At 42.9% G+C, this 19,023-nt stretch overlaps 1 protein-coding gene across 3 annotated transcripts; it reads right to left on the bottom strand.

Annotated features, from left to right (window-relative positions):
• Positions 1–488: 488 nt before the first annotated feature.
• Positions 489–17,483, bottom strand: LOC138798610 (beta-microseminoprotein-like). 3 transcript variants are annotated; one of them, XM_069979140.1, is made up of 4 exons: positions 17,377–17,483; positions 4,706–4,811; positions 1,959–2,058; positions 489–698 (listed from the first exon to the last, which is right to left on the bottom strand). In XM_069979140.1, the coding sequence occupies exons 1-4, from the start codon at positions 17,431–17,433 to the stop codon at positions 572–574; spliced, it is 390 nt and encodes a 129-aa protein (XP_069835241.1). In that variant the 5' UTR covers positions 17,434–17,483; the 3' UTR covers positions 489–571. The 3 variants fall into 3 exon arrangements, with proteins under 3 accessions (XP_069835241.1, XP_069835242.1, XP_069835243.1); XM_069979141.1 differs by lacking the exon at positions 17,377–17,483 and adding an exon at positions 8,029–8,093; XM_069979142.1 differs by lacking the exon at positions 17,377–17,483 and adding an exon at positions 7,771–7,807.
• Between the last annotated feature and the right edge of the window lie 1,540 nt (positions 17,484–19,023).

Here is a 19,023-nt window from a genome sequence, read left to right as displayed (position 1 = left end):
GCAGTCATCAGCCCAGTCCCCCTTGATAACACAGAAAGGTGGTTGGGAATATAGACATGATATACACATCTTTGTGCCTAGCAGGAAGACACAGCTAATAAGGCAAATTGCATATTGCATATTTTCTTAGCTTTTAATTACCTACTGTTTTAGATTCAGTTGTTACAAGAGTACACCTTTAATAAGGCAGTTCCTGCCTACATAAAATATCACTGGACCCAGTAAGCAGGGCTGGCCTTAGATGTGTGCGACCTGTACCCCCCCCCTTCAACAAAAGGGGGCACCGCTGGGTGACACTCCCTTTTGGTGTTGGACTGGCCCACATGGCTACACAGCCATTCAGAGACTCAAGCATTCATTAATGAGTAATAAAAACTGCTTCATTGAAATTTATTGCATGTATTAATTGCTACATCAGTGTTTTCACGTGAAACAAGATAATTTCCTGTTTCTCGATCTATATCTGATAAGAAACAAAATCTAAAATCTAACTAATTTTCTAGGAAAAAAAAAAAAGAAAAACGACAGACATAAATACACCCTTGCATTGGACTGATGAATGCCGGATGCTTTAGGCGACCATCGCTTTGATCTCACAGGTTTCAGATGGGTTATCCTTTTTGACCACTTTGTAACTACAGGTTGCTTTAACAAAGATTTTCTCACAGGTTTTCTCATCAACGATTGGAGTTTGAATCCTGTAAAGAAAAGAAAGGAAGTAATTGTTATCCCAAAACACGTCAATATAGGGGTATGCTTGACACGGCAAAGAAACATACACAGCTCAACATGCAAAACTGGAAGATTTTAGAGAGGCAGTGTGTTCTGATTAGGGGACCCAAATCCTTATTGACATCAAGGGCAGTTTCTAGGCCATTTTGGCAACTCTGAAAAAAGCCCCCCCACACCTATTATTGGGGGGCAGCTATCAATCACTGCTAAGCGAGGTGTGAGGTCTGGGTGGGACACAGACTGCAGAGTGCCTCTATATGGGACATGTGTCCTGGACTCCTGGGAGGGCTGATGCTGGGGGACACTTCAGAAGGAAACAGCGAGTGGAGCACAACTTCCTTAAATAACCACTACAACTTTTAGAATGCTCTACACTTATGACGCTCTCAGGGTATGCTGGAAGTTATACTGTAGTTTGTGAGATGACAACACCTTAAGGTGTCTGTTGATTTTTACTTCAACTTCCAGTATATTCTGGACTGTCAGTGTGTGGACATGCTGGGTGTTGTAGTGTTTGCAGCTGTTGTAGTTGGAGGGTCCCAGGTGCATTGGTTTATTGTGATTTATGCCTGCAAACAGGTGTAAATCATGGCAGAAATAGGTTAATAGTTTGCTTTATCTTTTACAAGTCTATGGCACTATACATTCTTCCAGAGGAATACAAATCCACCTTAAGAATGGAGTGCCATAGACTGTAATAGAAATCAGTATTGCAGATTTCACTGATACTCCCAGCATGAAATCTACTGCAAATTTGGTATGTGTGGATGTACCCTTATAAGCCTATGATAAGTTTGAACCTGAACCAGATGTTGTAGCCATCAAAGTCCTCAGCGTATTGCGTAGGGTATTGCAGCCAGACTCTATTCAAATGGGAATCTGGGATTAGAAAGACATAGCTCTTTTTCTAAAAACACCTCCCCTGTCCTTGGGTTGTGTGTGGGATTTCAGCTCTACTCAATTAACTTCAATGGAACTGAGCTGCAATATCACACCCAGGCTGACAATAGTAGTGCCATTTTTGGAGAAATGCAGCTACTGAGCATTTCTAATCCTAGTTAACCCCTTTAAAAAACGGTAAATATTGTGGGATTCAAAAGTCATTCTGCTTCATACAAAGCTTGCTTAGCTCATCTCTAAGCAGCATATTACCACCTGGATATAATCTCCATATCAAATGGTAACAGTCCAAAATAAACCCAAAGTTTAACAAGATTATAACTTACGTTGAACAACAAGACATTCCAGTTGAACTACATTGGCATTTCTCACATCCTGAAGTCCACTCTGTCCCTATTTTGTGTAATTGTCCTTTGTATTGACAGCCTAAAATACAAGAGATTGGATCATAAATTGTGAAAATGCATAGAACATTGATCTTTTCCCTTTAAAGTGAATGTACCATGAGGTACATGGCCTTTTTTTCACATTAGTTTGAAATGTTGCCTGGTTCCTGCGCTTGGTGGCACTCTTTTGCTGTGCACTGACAACTGGCCTGCTGCCACCATATCCCCTCTGACGCAGCTCCATTAGAATCATTGGAGCTGCATCACAAAGGGGAGGGGATATGGTCACACTGGGGGGGTGGCAGCAGGCCAATTGTCAGTGCACAGCAAAAGAATGCCGCCAAGTGCATATAGCCGGGAACGGCAAAACAGCGAAGAGTGCAGGAACCTGGCAGTGCTTCAAACCCTCCCCTCCCCCCCCCCCCCCCAAACAAAAAAAACAAAACACACTTGGCTAAGAGGCGGCTACACAGTAAATGCATCCATATAACCATATCCATATTACAGGTGTTACTTGTCTTTACACCCCTCACAAAAGCCTATACATAAAAGTAGTAGTGGTAATTATAGCCACTGTTCTTTTATTGTTTGGTCTCTTTAATTTTTTTTTTTTTTTTTTAAGTATAAGTAATACTTTTGCTACTCAAATTCAGCATTTTTTTCTTTCTGAGAATAGTGGTAATGAAGTAGTACCCAAGTTTTGCCACTAGATGTTAAAGGGTTATTGTTTCTGTGATTTGTGCACCAATGAGTGCTCTCTGTTCTCTACCTATCTCCTTTCTTCTCTTGCACTCTCTCACCCACTTTACAGAGGTTGTAGAACATTGTCACATGGGGAGGGGAAGTGTAGCCCCCACTTAGTGAGCCTCACTCTAGTTTCTGTAGAGGAAGGATGCAAGCCAGAACACTCTACAGCAGTCAAGTTGGGCCCTGACTTATGCCAGGTCTCCTATTAGAGGACAAGTCCACTGTAGTCTGAGGTGTGGTACAGAACAGACTCACATGGGAACAGACTAGTTTCTTGAAAGTAGCACTTGTACACATTATGCAGTGCTAAACACTCACAGAGAGGACAAAGTCAGGAATCATCCCAGCCCATGCCATGAACAAGTATAAAGGTGCAGGACAGTATCCTGAAGAAAGGAACTGATCCGGATAGAGCAAAGTTGCTAGAAGCCTACATACTCTCTTGCAGTGTGGGTGTAACCAGAAACTTCTGACCACTCTGCTCATCCCAGGTAACAAGGTCTGGGGCTTGTGTCACCCGACACTGGTGGGCAATAGGTGGTGCAAAGACCAAGGAGTCAAAACACGGGCACAAGTTTTCTACTTCTAAAGTTCCGGCAGAGCACAGTACTGCTTTGGGTTGGGACTCTGTACATCCTCCTCTCTACCTCAGCCTGCAACCAAGCTAGCTCGGCGATTCTACCTCTTAAGCTCTCAGCACATGTCTTGTCAGTCAAGTTCAAAGTGTGTTATGAAGGCAAAAGTCTATTGTATATCACTGTATCAAGTATTCCTGCAGTAAAGAGTTTATTCATTGTAACAGGACTCTGATTCTTATTAAGCACCTACACAGCCATTGCATTTTCCTTGGGTAATCTCCCCTTTCTGTGGGTGGCGGTACCAATAGTCCACGTGGGTCACAGCTCCACTCCAGACCACCGTGATAAGCATCCAAGGGCCCCCTAAACAGCCCTGCAGGTTACTGACCACAGGGGAAAGGGTTTAGCTAGCCTCACTAAAATAAAAGCAGGTGTGCCATGATACCTGTGTGCCTAACTGGCACTGGCGTCACAACAGCATAACACCTGGCTGAGCTATATCTTATACCACCCACTACACTAGTGGAGTCACACAGCACCATCTAGCAAGCGACTGGTCGCACCTCACAGCAGTGCACCACATATCCATTAGGTATAAGGGTGGGTTCACACTGATGAATAGGCAAGAAATTGAAGAGAAATTCACTCTTATTTCAGCTTGAAATTCCTCCCGCAAAATATGTACAGAGCAATGTCCCATTGTGTTCAATGGGATTTCTGCTCTTTTGTTCACACTGCAGAATTTCCAAGCAGAATTTTCCACCGCTGATCCACTTTCTGCCCGAAGAATTGAAACGTCAATTCTTTGGGCGGCTTCCGCAAGAGGAATCCTATAGAAGTCAATGGGGGCTTAAATTCCGCCACAGCTGAATATGCGAGGAATTTCAAGTAGAAATTTTCCTCTACAATTTCTCGAGAATTTGTGTGAACCCTATGGGTGCCTTCACATGTACCGTATCGCAGCAGATTTCACGCTGCAAGTTTATCGTAATGAAATCCACTGCAATAATGATTACTATGCAACTTAATGGCAATGTATTTCCGCAGAAGCATATTATGTGCGTTTATTTGAACCATGCAGATTTTGTGCAGGAAATCCGCTGCGATACGGTACACATGAAGGCACCCTAAGTCAGGTTTTGATTAATGACATACCACACACCTCAATACATATATAACCCCCCCACACACACACACACTTAACATGAGGCCCCATGTATGATAGTTGTTACATAGCATCTATCATAGGTATACTTTGAAGAGTTGCCACATTTTATTTCATTTCCATTTAGTGAAATACAGTGCTAGACTACTAAATCTTTTGAGTGCAAATAGGGAGATTCACAGTTTTAGTTTCATTACCTTGAGTTCCTGTTTTCCTATCGAATGACAATTTTCCAGCTAAACACTGAGCACTAGACAGTGCAATAGAGCATGCGAGCACAACACCGAGAGCCAAAAGGACTTTCTGCAGGGGAGAAAAACAGAATCTTTGGGTTACATATATAAGGTTCGCATTAGAGATGAGCAAAGCAAATTTGCTATACACGGCGGCCTCACGTTAGCTTACAGTACTGTCTTGACGGGCGCAAGGGATTATCCATAATCCCTTGTGCCTGTCCAATCACCTGCATGCCCCACTATGATGTCAGCACCTCTCCCTTACCCCCGAAGGGAAATCACTTCTTGGATGTGTGGCTGTATGTGTAGTGGAGAGGAGGATCGCAGCAGGCAGTCAGTGCAGAGCAGGGAGAGAAATACAGAGATCTAGGCACAGAGAGGAGAGGAGGATGGAGTGTGTAGATTATGGGTGGTTTTCTGTGGCAGCAGGGAAGCCAGTGTCCAGAAGTTACTGGGTGCGGCTTTTGTGCATTATACCAAGTCACTGGGTGTTGCGAAAAGATTACTTATCAGTCTGTGGGTGCTGTGAATTCAGTGTCCATTCAAACCAGTCTGTGGGGGCAGTGCTTGTTAACCCAGTGTTCCTGCTAAGTGCATTTCTTGTTTTGTTGAATTACTGGATAGTCAGTTCATGTAAATCTTTACTGTACTGTCTTGAAAAACACATGACAAAGATACTAAACACATTCAAACCTCCATCAAATCTCTGTACAATAAATTAATTTACCTGTTCCATTCCCAGTGCCACCCCCTCCAAATTTGGTTAAAGGGAACCTGTCACCCCCCGTGCTGGGGTGACAAGCTCCCAACCCCCCGCTAGAGCCCCTATACTTACCTGATCGCGCCGGGTCCCGCTCATAGAGAATGAATGGACCATCGGACTAATCGCAGGAACACGTGCGCTGAAATCTCTGTCACTGGACCGTATCAAGAAGCGGGACCCAAATTGGCAGGATATACCTGTGCTCACATGTCAGTACCTTAGGTCTTTCCCATTCTGTCTGCAGCAGTGGTGAGTGCAATACCATATTCATACTTGTGTTTGGGGGCAGCCTTCCCCACCGGTGGTGCCAGCTGGGTATTGGTGGGGCACTTTGGGTTTGGTCCTGTGACATTGGGGTTGCAGGGCCATGACCTCCCTTCCATGTGCACGCTTTGCGGGGTTGGCGGTCGCTGACCGACAGTGTGGAGTTAGCTTAGGGACCCGTGTGAACCAGGGGACCTGCACGTAGTACACGGGGCAATATGGTTTGATCAAATTATATACCAACATCCTGGCGTTGGTTTTTAAAATAGGCCTAGCGGCATTAGTATCAGCCATAGGTGTGATGTGCAGCCGCTCCTTTCTCTCCATGTCGCAACTTCTATGATAACTGCACTGATCTCTCATATATGTACTGGATTGATCTATGAGATCAGTGCTCAATTACTATGGGCTGCTTGAGACAATAGTAATAGAGTGCTGGGTCGGGAGCAGCATCACTTAGGCCCAGCCTAAACCCTTTTCCTCCGCAGCCTGTTTTGGCCTTCATGATAAAGGGCATTTTTCATAATCTGACCTGTCTCATAACTCTGCAATTCTTTAATGTATAATTAGATTCTCAGATTGTACTTATGTTATTGTATTCAATGGGTTAATATATTTGGTGTTTTTGGGGGAAAGTTGCAAAGTTTAATGAAAAATTTGCATTTGTGTGACTTTGAAAGTTTCTACTTCTAAAAAAGTTAGTCATACCACATAAATTAGGGAACACTTAATTTGTGAATTGGAGCAGCTTGTATGTTACAATCCCCCCATATTAAAAACTGCACCGCTAAAGACTTCATAGAGGGGTATAGTGAACATTTTACCCTTACATGTGCTTGATGAAAGCATTTCTCATTAGGAGTTTTTTTTTTCCAGATATTCAAATATGGGGATCTTAATGTGTGCCTGAGCCTCCTGATTCACAGCCCCCAGCAACTGCAGATACATAAGCCTGTGAGATCAGCCGCAGGCTCTGTCTCACATGCAAAGGGTCAGTGTAAACCTGACAGGCTGTCAGAGCCTGCAGCTGATCTCACAGGCCAAACAAAAAAAACCTTTGTTATAAGTTGCAACTGAAATCCACACCAGCATAGTACACCCACAGATATGCAGAATAGGGCTAACACTGCAAAGTTGCTGTGATTGGGACTCTATAGTTGCCAGAAAGCCATGCATAATGAACCACAACACATTTACTTTCACTAGCCACAGTGGTTGCTATGTAGTCACAACCTAAAATAATTTAGCCAGATAAAAAGATTCTTAGGTACACTACACTGGAACAGAAAGATGGGTAAGGACTTAAAAACTATGTTGAAGTTGCAAAATGGTAAATAAAGGCTTCTCTATCTCAAACAGGTGTGTCTCCTGCTCCCACCACTGCCAGTGTTTCATACAGATAAACCAGCCAACCAATCTATTTTTCCCTTATAAAACCCTTCAAGCTGAGCAGTATAATCATAGACAAAGGACTTATCATTGTAGCTGAGCAGTATAATAGTCATAGACAGAGGGCTTACTGTACCATTGTAGCTGAGCAGTATAATAGTCAGACAGAGGGCTTACTGTACCATTGTAGCTGAGCAGTATAATAGTCATAGACAGAGGACTTGCCATTGTAGCTGAGCAGTATAATAGTCATAGACAGAATTTGCCATTGTAGCTAAGCAGTACAATAGTCATAGACAGAGAACTTGCTATTGTAGCTGAGCAGTATAATAGTCATAGACAGAGGACTTGCTATTGTAGCTGAGCAGTATAATAGTCATAGACAGAGGACTTGCTATTGTAGCTGAGCAGTACAATAGTCATAGACAGAGAACTTGCTATTGTAGCTAAGCAGTACAATAGTCATAAACAGAGAACTTGCTATTGTAGCTGAGCAGTACAATAGTCATAAACAGAGAACTTGCTATTGTAGCTGAGCAGTATAATAGTCATAGACAGAGAACTTGCTATTGTAGCCGAGCAGTATAATAGTCATAGACAGAGGACTTACCATTGTAGCTGAGAAGTATAATAGTCATAGACAGAGGACTTACCATTGTAGCTAAGCAGTATAATAGTCATAGACAGAGAACTTGCCATTGTAGCTGAGCAGTATAATAGTCATAGACAGAGGACTTACCATTGTAGCTGAGCAGTATAATAGTCATAGACAGAGGACTTACCATTGTAGCTGAGCAGTATAATAGTCATAGACAGAGGACTTACCATTGTAGCTGAGAAGTATAATAGTCATAGACAGAGGACTTACCATTGTAGCTGAGAGGTGATAGCAGGTGTAAACCTCAGAGTGATGGGAGCCAAGTATTTATACTATGTGAGACATGGTAATTAATTATCTGACACATGATGTTTGCAATGGGGATTAAGAAACTCTGAAATGTGACATTGCCTTTAGCAATTGATACAGGTATGTGTGCAGTAGGTGTGTGCGTCAGGTCATAATACATAGTATGCCTGAGAAACTTATATGAAAGATGGGTAATGACCTAAAACTATGTTAAAGTTGCAAAATAGTAAATAAAGGCTTCTCTATCTCAAACAGGTGTGTCTCCTGCTCCCACCACTGCCAGTGTTCAGTCCAGAACATGACTCTGGTTTCTTGTCTCACTGACTGGACACATAAGCAATGTTTTTTCTTCACACACTGAATCATAATCCCCTAATGTCTCTAAATATTTGTATAAAACTCATAATCCATAAAAGTGAAGGGCTATTTTGTTAGAGATGCTACGCATAATTAGTTATTGTATTTAGGTTGACACATTTTGAAGATCACTTTTATTTATAAAAGGAGTTGCTTAGGCACAGGCCAGATTCCCATGATGTGGCTGCAGCACGCACATGAAGCCACGTCCACATGCAGTGGCCAATGGCCGCCTGAAGCATGTAGCAGCTGTAGCGTGAGAGTATGGCCATTCTCTCCTGCTCAATCTTATATTGGGCATGGAGAGATGTGACTTAATTGGATTGCAGAGGCAACTGTCTTAGTATTATGCAAAAAAAAAACAACAACAACCGTCCTTTTTTAAATTAATGGTTGTTAAAAAAAAAACATTATGGTAAGTGAATAGTAAAAATGGATTCTGCTTTGTGCCTATTGAATTGCATAAAAAAATGCATTGCAACGATTACGTTTTTTTTTGCTGAACACAATAGACTACAACACTAGTCACAAATATAGATTACAACACTATTTTATACAGCGAAATGACCTAATAAGGCTAGGTTCACACTGCGTTTTTAGCATCCGTTTAACGGATCTGTTTTTTTTAGCGGTCAAAAAAGTTGTGTCAACAGTACTTTATTGTGCGTAAAAAAAAAACGCATCCGTTTTGATCCGTTTTTTTTATAATGGAAGTCAATGGAAAAACGGATCAAAAACGGATGCACACAAATGCATGCGTTTTTTGCAATCCGTTTTTTGCAAAAAACGGTTCCGTTAAACGGATGCTGAAAACGCAGTGTGAACCTAGCCTAAAATGGAAACCAGTGAAATACAGTGATAAACCAACCTGGGGAGAATTTAATGCCGGTTTCACTCACACACACACACACTGTAGTTTTTTTTGTGCCAAAACCAGAAATAGATTAAAATAGGATGGAAAATATAAAGGGAGGACTTGTATTTCTCCTTCATGTTGGATCCATTTCTGGTTTTGGCACAAAAACTGCAGTGGCAGCTCTCTAAATAAACTTCAATGTATGAAACTATCATCACACACTTTGTTTTAGCCAAACCCACACACCGTATACGCAGCAGATACGCAACAAATACGCAGCAGATTTGTTGGTACAGATTTGATGCTGTGTTCAGTTATTTAGATCTAATCTGCTGCGTATTTGCTGCGTGTTTGCTGCGTATCGCAGCAGTAAATACGCTGCGTATACGGTGTGTGGGTTTATACCCTAAACGGGAACTGCAGGTAGAGTTAAAAAAATCCTTCTGCAGAAGCATATAGCATTACTTATCTATCTATCCCAGTTTTGAAACTACCAAAAATCCATTTGTTTTGGGGTTTTTGTTCTGTATTGTGTGGCTGTATTTCCTGGTTGAGCAGTTGTATACAGTACTACAGGTTCCAGAGTGCATCACAGTCCTCCACCCAGCCCATTGCCCGCTCAAAGCTGTTGCAGAACATCTAGGCTGTGTTCACACATTGCAGGTACTGCATTGTGGTATTGAATTACAGTATTTGCAGTACTTTCATTGCAGTCATTTCATTGTAGTCCTACCCACAAAGGGCACTGTATTCTCTACCTCTAATGCTGATATTAGAATAAAGTAAAGAACTTTTTAAATTTAATCTGTTACTTTTTTCTTTTCATCTCCACGCACATATTATGATCAAGCATCTTTTATTTTTGAAGTTGAGCCTCACAATAAGGACTTTATCCGATATTATCTTACATGGGATATACTGTTTATGTTTTATGTTTTCTCGAGGTGGTATTGGCAGTGCCGGCTCTGATCCTCTGTGACGTTTAGCATCATTTAATTGTGTTACTGCATCATTTTTGTGAATATGCTGCAGTACTGCAATGAAACTCCAACATGTGTGAACACAGCCCTAATTTCACTGCAGAGTGAAGTTGCAGCAGCTGCTTTTGGCCGCTCAGAGATGGTGAATCACTCAGGGGATTGGGGGATCCAGCCAAGCCTCCTGTGACATCACGCCCTGCCCCCTGTCTGCATCATCAGCCTGCGCTCAGCAAGCACACACAATGTGAGACAGAGGCATGGGAGATGTGTCTCCTAAGGTGGGAGAGCAGAGAGAGACAATGTGGATTGGCACAGAGGCCATTTTTCTGCAATTCCTGGATGTCAATCAGCTACCAGTGTGGCAGAACCGCACAGATATGGTAATACATTATATAGGCACATCTTTATAACTTTTAATGTATTTTTTATAGAAAAACTGTTTTCCTTATGTCCAGTTCCCCTTTAAACTTCACTTTAATCTTTTAAACTCTTTTATCTTCTAAACTCTTTTAAACTGTTCCCCTTTAAACTATCACTTTTATCTTTTGCTCCGTTCACACGGAGCAAAACTGGCAGATCCCGCCAGACTCCCTGTCATAATAACAGTCTATGCTTCTCCTCTCTCTGCGCTGAAGAATGAAAATGTTCATTCTTCAGCATGAAGAGAGGAGGCACGGAAGCCACCCATAGACTCCCATTATGACACGAAGGCTGGTGGAATTCTGCGGCGGAGAATTCTGCCAGTTTTGCTCCGTGTGAACGGAGCCCTATTCTGTTGGAATTAAAATTTGTTGGACTTCTTTGGAATCCTTTATTTGACCTTCTAACTATGTAAAATAACTCTGATTCAAGCACAGTCTGTCACTTGATCTCCAGATGACTTTTCCTGAGGAATCATCTGAGCTTATGATCGAGTTGAACATAGTTTAACAGCTTAACAGTCCTAGCTAAAAATATCATGGGTAAATTAACTGAAAATGTTTGACTATGGAAATGTTTGAATGTCTGGTGGACAGGAGAGATTCATTTTGATGATCCTCATAAGGAGCCATGTGCCCAATGTCCTGGTAATTTCTTTTTGCCAGTGGAAAATCATTGTCTGATGGTCCTTTTACACGGAACGATTCATCGTTCGAATTTCCACGATAACGATCGAATTCGAACGATAATCGTACGTGTAAACACTGCAAACGATCAAACGACGAGCGAGAAGTCGTTCATTTTGATCTTTCAACATGTTCTCAAATTATCGTTGGTCCTTCGCAAAAAATTTGCAGATAGTTCCATGTAAACATTCTTTCAACGATTTCACCTATGTGTGATCGCATTACGATTTTTCCGTACGATGTATCGTTCCGTCTAAACGCTGATCGTTATAAAAAACACATCGTTCATTCAAAATCGTTAATCGTGCAATCGGGCAAATTATCGCTCCGTGTAAAATAACCATAAGGGTATATGCACACAGAGTAATTCTCACGAAAAACTCAGTGCGAAATACGCCGCCTGTCCCCGTGCGCTCTCGTTTCCCTCTCCGCCGGTTCCATAGACTTCATTCTATGGTCGGGCGGATTCCGCTTTCTGTCCAACGAATTGACTTGTCATTTCTTTGGGCGGACGACGGAATCCACCGAAGCATATAATGGAGCCTATGTGATGGGTGGAACTTCAAGTAGGAGCGCTAAGGAGCGAGCAGCAGATTCCACACAGATTTGCATATACCCTAAATCTTTGTTCTTTTCTGTAGATCCATTGTATTAAATGGACCTATAACAGTACCACACAATTTAATAAGATTCTACTTTAGGCACCTCCTATTTTTTTATAAGGTTTCCCTAATGATGCAGCAAATCCAAATGCCCCATTCTTCTGTTGGCACTTTAGATTCATTAAGTCAGCTAAGAGTGGGGGCTGCACATTTGCACACCGTACATCTTATATATTTACAGGTTTATCTTCTTTACTGTTGTAGCATTTCTTGCACATTCATGAATTTGTTTTTCCCTGTGTCCAATGTTTTATGCATTTTTCCAGACACTATGATGAACTGTTGCACTTTGCATGATTGATTATGTACATCTCAGTTTTTGCTTTAGATGTGCTAGCCCCCTTTTCCCTCGTTTTTAATGTTTTTCAGTCGTGATTCATCATGTTAGTTTTTTTGAAATTGTTGCAGTATGTTTTCATCAATAAAGTATATACATGCCCCCCCCCCAATCACTTGTACTATCAGGTGCTGCTTTTAATCTAAGATCTGACCTAGGGAGTCCATTCAGCAGGTGATGCAATTTTTGTCCTAAAAACTACTTTTAAACTTGCAGCCCTGTGTAAAATTGGCATGTCCTAGAGTACCCATGCACTAGGCCTGCGATGCCCCTCCTCCCCGACCTCTTCACCATTAGGAATGCCCCAGGCAGTATTTCTCCTATTCATTACTTGCCTTAACAATCCAGCACATGTGCAGTGTTCAGACAGGTAATAAATGGGAGCAGGGCAGTTTCTAGGTCATTTTGGCAACAGGGCAAATCCTGACAAAAGCGTCCCCCACCCCACCCTGAACCTCACTCAGTTCAGCGCTGGGGAAGGAAGGGGGGGCTTTTATCAAGATTCGGGTTACTAGGAAGAAGCAGTGTGTGCACTCCTACCTAGTAATGTTCTACTGAATGCAAAATCATCAATTAGTGACTCACAGGTGCCATTTTCTTTGATCTGAGGTGTCACTTTCCTTTTCCTGACAGACAAACAGGCTCCGCACTTTTCCTTCAACTTCCTTCCCTTTTCCCCTTGTATAGGGTCCCATACAGAAGGAATTGCACTGTTTAGTGTCATGCGCAGTAAAGTAAGTAGGTATGTGGGTTGCCCCCTGTGTGATGGATCTCCTGCTGTACCCTCATATAGTAATAATGTCCCCTGCTGTCCCCCCATATAAAAAATGCACCCACTGCTGTGCTCCCTATATAGTAATAATGTGCCTGCTGTACCCACCATAGTTATAAAGTTCCCCCTTCTGCCTGAAAAAAACCTTCCACACACACTACCCCACCTGACCCCCCTACACACACTAACCCACCTGACCCCCCTACACACACTAACCCACCTGACCCCCCTACACACACATGCACACACTATCCGCCAGCTGCCATCTCCCAGGTTACAATACTCACCGGCGATCAGAGCTTGGTGCCGCTATCGCCCTCTGTGGGGCACTTGAACATCCACCGGATGAAGTAATTGAACCGCTTGTGGAAGCAGGAGAGAGGCGCCGCTGCCGCTGTCCGTCCAATGAATGTAGTGCCGGATGACGTCACTGGAGCTGCATCACCGCAGTGGTACATTAGGCCGGCAACACACGGTGTGGGCAGGGCTAGGGATCACTTTTGGAGGCTGTGGCTGCTGTTCCACATGAAACACAGATGTGGAATGCCTGTAACAGACTCCCCCTCCCCATCCGGGCAGCATCTCTGATATGATGCTGGGAGCGGGGAAACTGTATGCATATGTGCTGTTTCATTACAGCGTGGCGCATATGTATACAGTTCCTCTGCTCCCAGCATCATGTCAGAGATGCTGCCCGGATGGGGCAGGCGGTGCTAGTTACAGGCATTCCACGTCCATGTTCCGTGCGGAATACGAAACGTGTGAATGCGGCCTAATTTTACATGTTTCCCCATTGGAAATAATGTTCATTCTTTCATTCGTTCATTCTTCTTCATGCTTTTTAGTATGTCCCTGTTTTGTATTTTTATGATGTGCTACAGGGTATCTGTTCATAAGCTAACCCTGGTCAAGGATCTGTCTACTTGCACCTGACTCCATTTTGAACTATATGCGCTGCTCATATCGTCTTCATAGATAGGAGAAAGATAAATAATTAAATAAATAAATAGATGAAAGAGGAGATAGAAGAAGGACAGACAGAGAGATAGATGATTAGATAGATAGATCAGAAGAGAGAGGACATAGACAGGCTTACCAGCAGGGGCACAGATAGGCAGGGAGAGGACGCTGCACAGGGAGGAGAATGAGAGAGGACGCACACGCGGCAGTGCAGAGGTCACAGGTCACCACAGAGATGGGGAAGCACGGCCTGTGCTACAGATAATGCCGAATCTGTCCACACACAGTCAACTGATTTACGTTGAGCACAGAGCACAGGTTTAGAAGAAAGTTAGCAGGCAGTGTGTTGGACAGCTGCAGCGCTGTCTCACATAGCCGTTTACTTAAAGGAGAAGTCCGGCCAAAGTTTATTTTTTATATGTTATTACTTATGGAAAGTTATACAATTTTCTAATGTACATTAATTATGGGAAATTCTCATATACTGCTATTTCCCTTAATTTAGTGTATCAGGAAGTGTTAGAATTCTCTCAAAAGCAGTGACGTCACGACGAACGGTGTAATTCCTATGGAGTGTCCGGCAGGGGGCGCTCTATATAGAAGTCAATGAGTACCATTGACTTCTATATATAGTGCGCCCCTGCTGGACACTCCATTGGAATTACAATGGATGTGTGTATGTAATGTAATGTAATGTTATGTACTGTACTTTGTGATTGAATACATTTATGGAATACTTTGGGGAGCAAGTGTCCTTGCTCCCCAAAGTATCCCATAAATGTATTCAATAAATACATTTGCAGGGCACCGAGCAGGGAGGGAGAGAAGTGCCATTTACCTCCCCCCTCCCTGCTCGGTGCTGGGCACATATACAAAGTACTACTCCCCCATTATCTGCAGATAATGGGGGAGTAGTACCTGTGCTATCTATCGCCGCCCGCGCTGCCGCTCACAGAAATGCCACTCTTCATGCCCCCTCCTCCTCCCGGCTTCAAACACTATGGCCCCGCTGACTCCCCGCCGCCCGCGCCGCTGAATCCCCACTGCCCGTGCCGCTCCTCACACTATCCAGCCCTCAGCCACCCCGGCCTGGGACACCAGGAAGCGGGTGAGTGGGTTTGCTTTTGAGAGAATTCTAACACTTCCTGATACACTAAATTAAGGGAAATAGCAGTATATGAGCATTTCCCATAATTAATGTACGTTAGAAAATTGTATAACTTTCCATAAGTAATAACATATAAAAAATAAATTTTGGGCGGACTTCTTCTTTAATCACACACTGCACTGTTGGTTCCATGTGACAGGAGCCGACAGTGCTCTAACTGCTCAGCTCTGGCTTGATTTCTTAAAATAACTTCCTCTCCTTTTGGTCCCTGATGCCTCCTGCTGTACAACCTCAACCTGCGGTGCATACCACCTGTGCGTACCGCAGGTTGAGAAACCCTGGTGTAGAGGGAGGACAGTGGGTCGGTGCTGACTAGTGCCTACATCATCTCAGGGGGAGGGGGGGGCATGGCAGAGGGCGCTGTTGATGCGATGCAGAGGGCCCTGTTGATTTGGTGAGTGCGGGGCCGGGTGCTGTCGGGTGCCCCCTAGCTGTCAATGCTCTACAACTGCCATTTAGCATCATTTACTTGTGTTACTGCATAATTAGTAAGAATACACTGCAGTACTGCAATGGCACTCCAACATGTGTGAACACAGCCTTAATTTCACTGCACACTTCTGCACAATTAGAGAAATCAGTGCAACACCTGTTTCTGGCCGGTCAGAGATGGTGACTCACTCAGGGGATTGGGGGATCCAGCCAAGCCTCCTGGGACATCACGCCCTGCCCCCTGTCTGCATCATCAGCCTGTGCTTAGCAAACACACACAATGTGAGACAGAAGCATGGAAGATTTGTCTCCTAAGGGGGATAGCAGAAGGAGCAGGAGACAATGTGGATTTGCAAAGAGGCCATTATTCTTCACTTCCTGGATTTTTATCAGCTACCAGTGTGGCAGAACCGCGCAGATACGGTAATACATTATATAGACACATATATTTAACTTTTAATGTACTTTAAATAGAAAACAAGTTTCTGTTATCTGGGGTTCCCCTTTAACTGAGTTACAAAACCACCCAATCTGTTGTTGTAACATGCAAGTGTACAGACTTGACAGTTGTTTTAGTTAAAGGGAATCTGGCAGCTGCGATTCACGGTTATAACTGCTGACACTGTTAGCTGTTAGGAGACACACGGTATCTTTCATACATTTGTCTGTGCTTCCAAAACGTATAGAAAATTATTTTATTCATCAGTGCAAAGTTTCAAAGAGGTGTTTCGTAGCTCCTCAATTGGTGTAACATGTCCTCCCTTCCTGAAAGCTAAGCCCTGACTCACAATCAAGCAGTCAATGATGGGTGGGCCTCTTTGATACTTTGACAAATAAATGTATTTTTCTACATTCTGGAAAGACAGACAGATATATGAAAGATACCATGTGTCTCCTTGTCCTACCAGCTATCTAACAGTGTCAGCAGTGTTAGATGGCTGAATTGCAGATGACAGAGTCACTTTAAGGCTATCTTCACACTGCCGTTATTATACGAATGATGGCCGGTGTAATTAAATAACGTCTGTTAATTGTTGTTAAATGAAAGCCACCCTCTAAAAATCATTTTGACAGTTTGTGAACATAGCCTAAAGCGCATTCATTGGCATGTGGGAACACGTACGTGGCCTGGCTGAACTTAAGTCACTTTAATTGAACTGAGTTACAAAACCCCACCCAAACTGGAGACAAGAGTGGTGCCGTCTCTTGAAGGAAATGGCCATGTTTTTGTTGCGCTGGATAACCCCTTTAACAGATTCTTCAGCTTTACCAATCTCCTAGTCTTTACAAATCTGCCACTCCTATCCTCACAACAACAAAAACACCCCCTGTACATGTGATCCTGTTTCTAGTACTCTGCTGACACACCTGCAGTACTATGGCAGCTCATTAATATTGGTGAGAAATCTTTTATAAGTTCATTGCCTCCTGCTTACAGTCATCAACAAGGCTTCCCATCCTAGCCCCAGTGTCACTTTACTAAGTAATGTGATGCACCAGGTTGGGCTAAACATCTGCCAACATGGAAGCATATAGCATTTAGTGCATAACACATAATCAAGGAAAATTAACAGTTGTTAACTTGGATCAAAATAGAACCAGTGCAATACTGATATTCAGGATATGCAGAAACCTTAAACTATGATGTCCTATAGTTGACATCTTACTGGGTGACTTACCTTTGTAATGTTGCTGAGGCCGTGCTGCATCTCATTGCTCTGGCACGTCTTAAACATGGGGCCCCTAAGGGGTTCTCAGATGTCCCCTGCACTGCAGCCTCGTGGGAACTTGTTCACCCTTTTCTGTCCAATCATGTATAAGCTGCTGTGGCCTGCAGACATTGTTCAAAATAATTATACAATTTAATGGTGTTCATTCTTATGATTCTTGTAGATTATTATAATAGGCATGAGAGCGTTAATTAGTTTATTGTGTCACTGTATAGAGAATGCCGTGTATTTGCAATTAAGCAATGTAAGAAATAATTTTATTAAGGCAAACCCTCATTAGAATTTCATAATGTCTGTAGTAACACTGACACCAGGGAAATTTAAATGCAATTCCCATTTCCTTATTTAACGTATGTATGCAAATTAAAGGGTACCTGTCATTTGAACAAACTTCTGACATGTTATAGTGATGTGTCAGAGGTTTGTATGGGTGGGGTCCAAGTGCTGAGACCCCCACGATTATTTAAATAAAGGGGTAGACATGCGCACCAGCTCACTCTTCCTCTTTATCCTTGTCTCACTGCTAAAGCTTTTTTTTTTTTTATACATACAGTACAGAGGTTATGGAGCGTTTACACAGAAAGATTTATCTTGAAAGCCAAAGCCAGGAACAGACTATAAACAGGGAACAGGTCATAAAGGAAAGATTAACATTTCTCTTCTTTTCAAATCCATTCCTGGCTTTGGCTTTCAAAATCTGTCAGGTAAATCTTTCTGTGTAAACGCACCATTACATAATACACAGTTAAATAATTAGAATAAATAAAAATAAAATGTAAATACAAAGTGTATACGAGACCTGCTTGCAGACTACAACTGGGGTCATCACCAGGCACAACTGCTTTATTTGTCTGTGGTCCAGCCAATGTACATAGTTGGAAAGAACAGGATGAGCCAGTCACCCACCAATGTCTTATTGCGAGTAAAACGTTCCCTGGGGAACTCCAACAGAGAGAGGTAAGGGAGAAGAAGTAGAGCCAGAGAAGGATACACTGAAAGAGCGGTCAGAGAGGTAGGAAGAAAACCGGGTAGGAAGAAAACCGGGAAAGAGTCCTGAATACCAATAGAGCAGAGCATGGAGAGGAGGAGCTGGTGGTCCACAGTGTCAAATGCTGCTGAGAGATCCAGGAGAATCAGCAATAATAATAATAATAATTTTTATTTATATAGCGCCAACAGATTCCACAGCACTTTACAATTCTGGCGGTACATACATAGACAAAAATAGACATTACAGAGATATACATATAGTTATCCATACATGAGGAGTGAGGGCCCTGCTCGCATGCATGAGCTTACAGACTACCAGGAGGGGGTGCGAGACAAAATGGCAGAGGGGCCAAGTGCATTCATTGTTCTTATGGTCCGGCCATCTTTATAAATAAGGCAGTGCAGGTAAGGGTGGGTGAACCTGTCACCAACTAATGCCTGCATGCACAGGTCTAAGTGTTTAAATGCTTGGTGTGTGTACATGTATGTATGTGTCTGTGTGTACATGTATGTATGTGTCTGTGTGTGCATGCATGTATGTGTCTGTGTGAGTGTGTGTGTGCGTGTGTGTGGTTGTGTTGGAGGTGGTGAGGGTGGGGGGTGGGG

This window comes from Dendropsophus ebraccatus, chromosome 8 (assembly GCF_027789765.1).
Source record: "Dendropsophus ebraccatus isolate aDenEbr1 chromosome 8, aDenEbr1.pat, whole genome shotgun sequence".
NCBI classification, from domain to species: Eukaryota; Metazoa; Chordata; class Amphibia; order Anura; family Hylidae; genus Dendropsophus; species Dendropsophus ebraccatus.
Note: the sequence above shows the minus strand (reverse complement) of the source record. Positions and strands in the feature narration are given on the sequence as shown.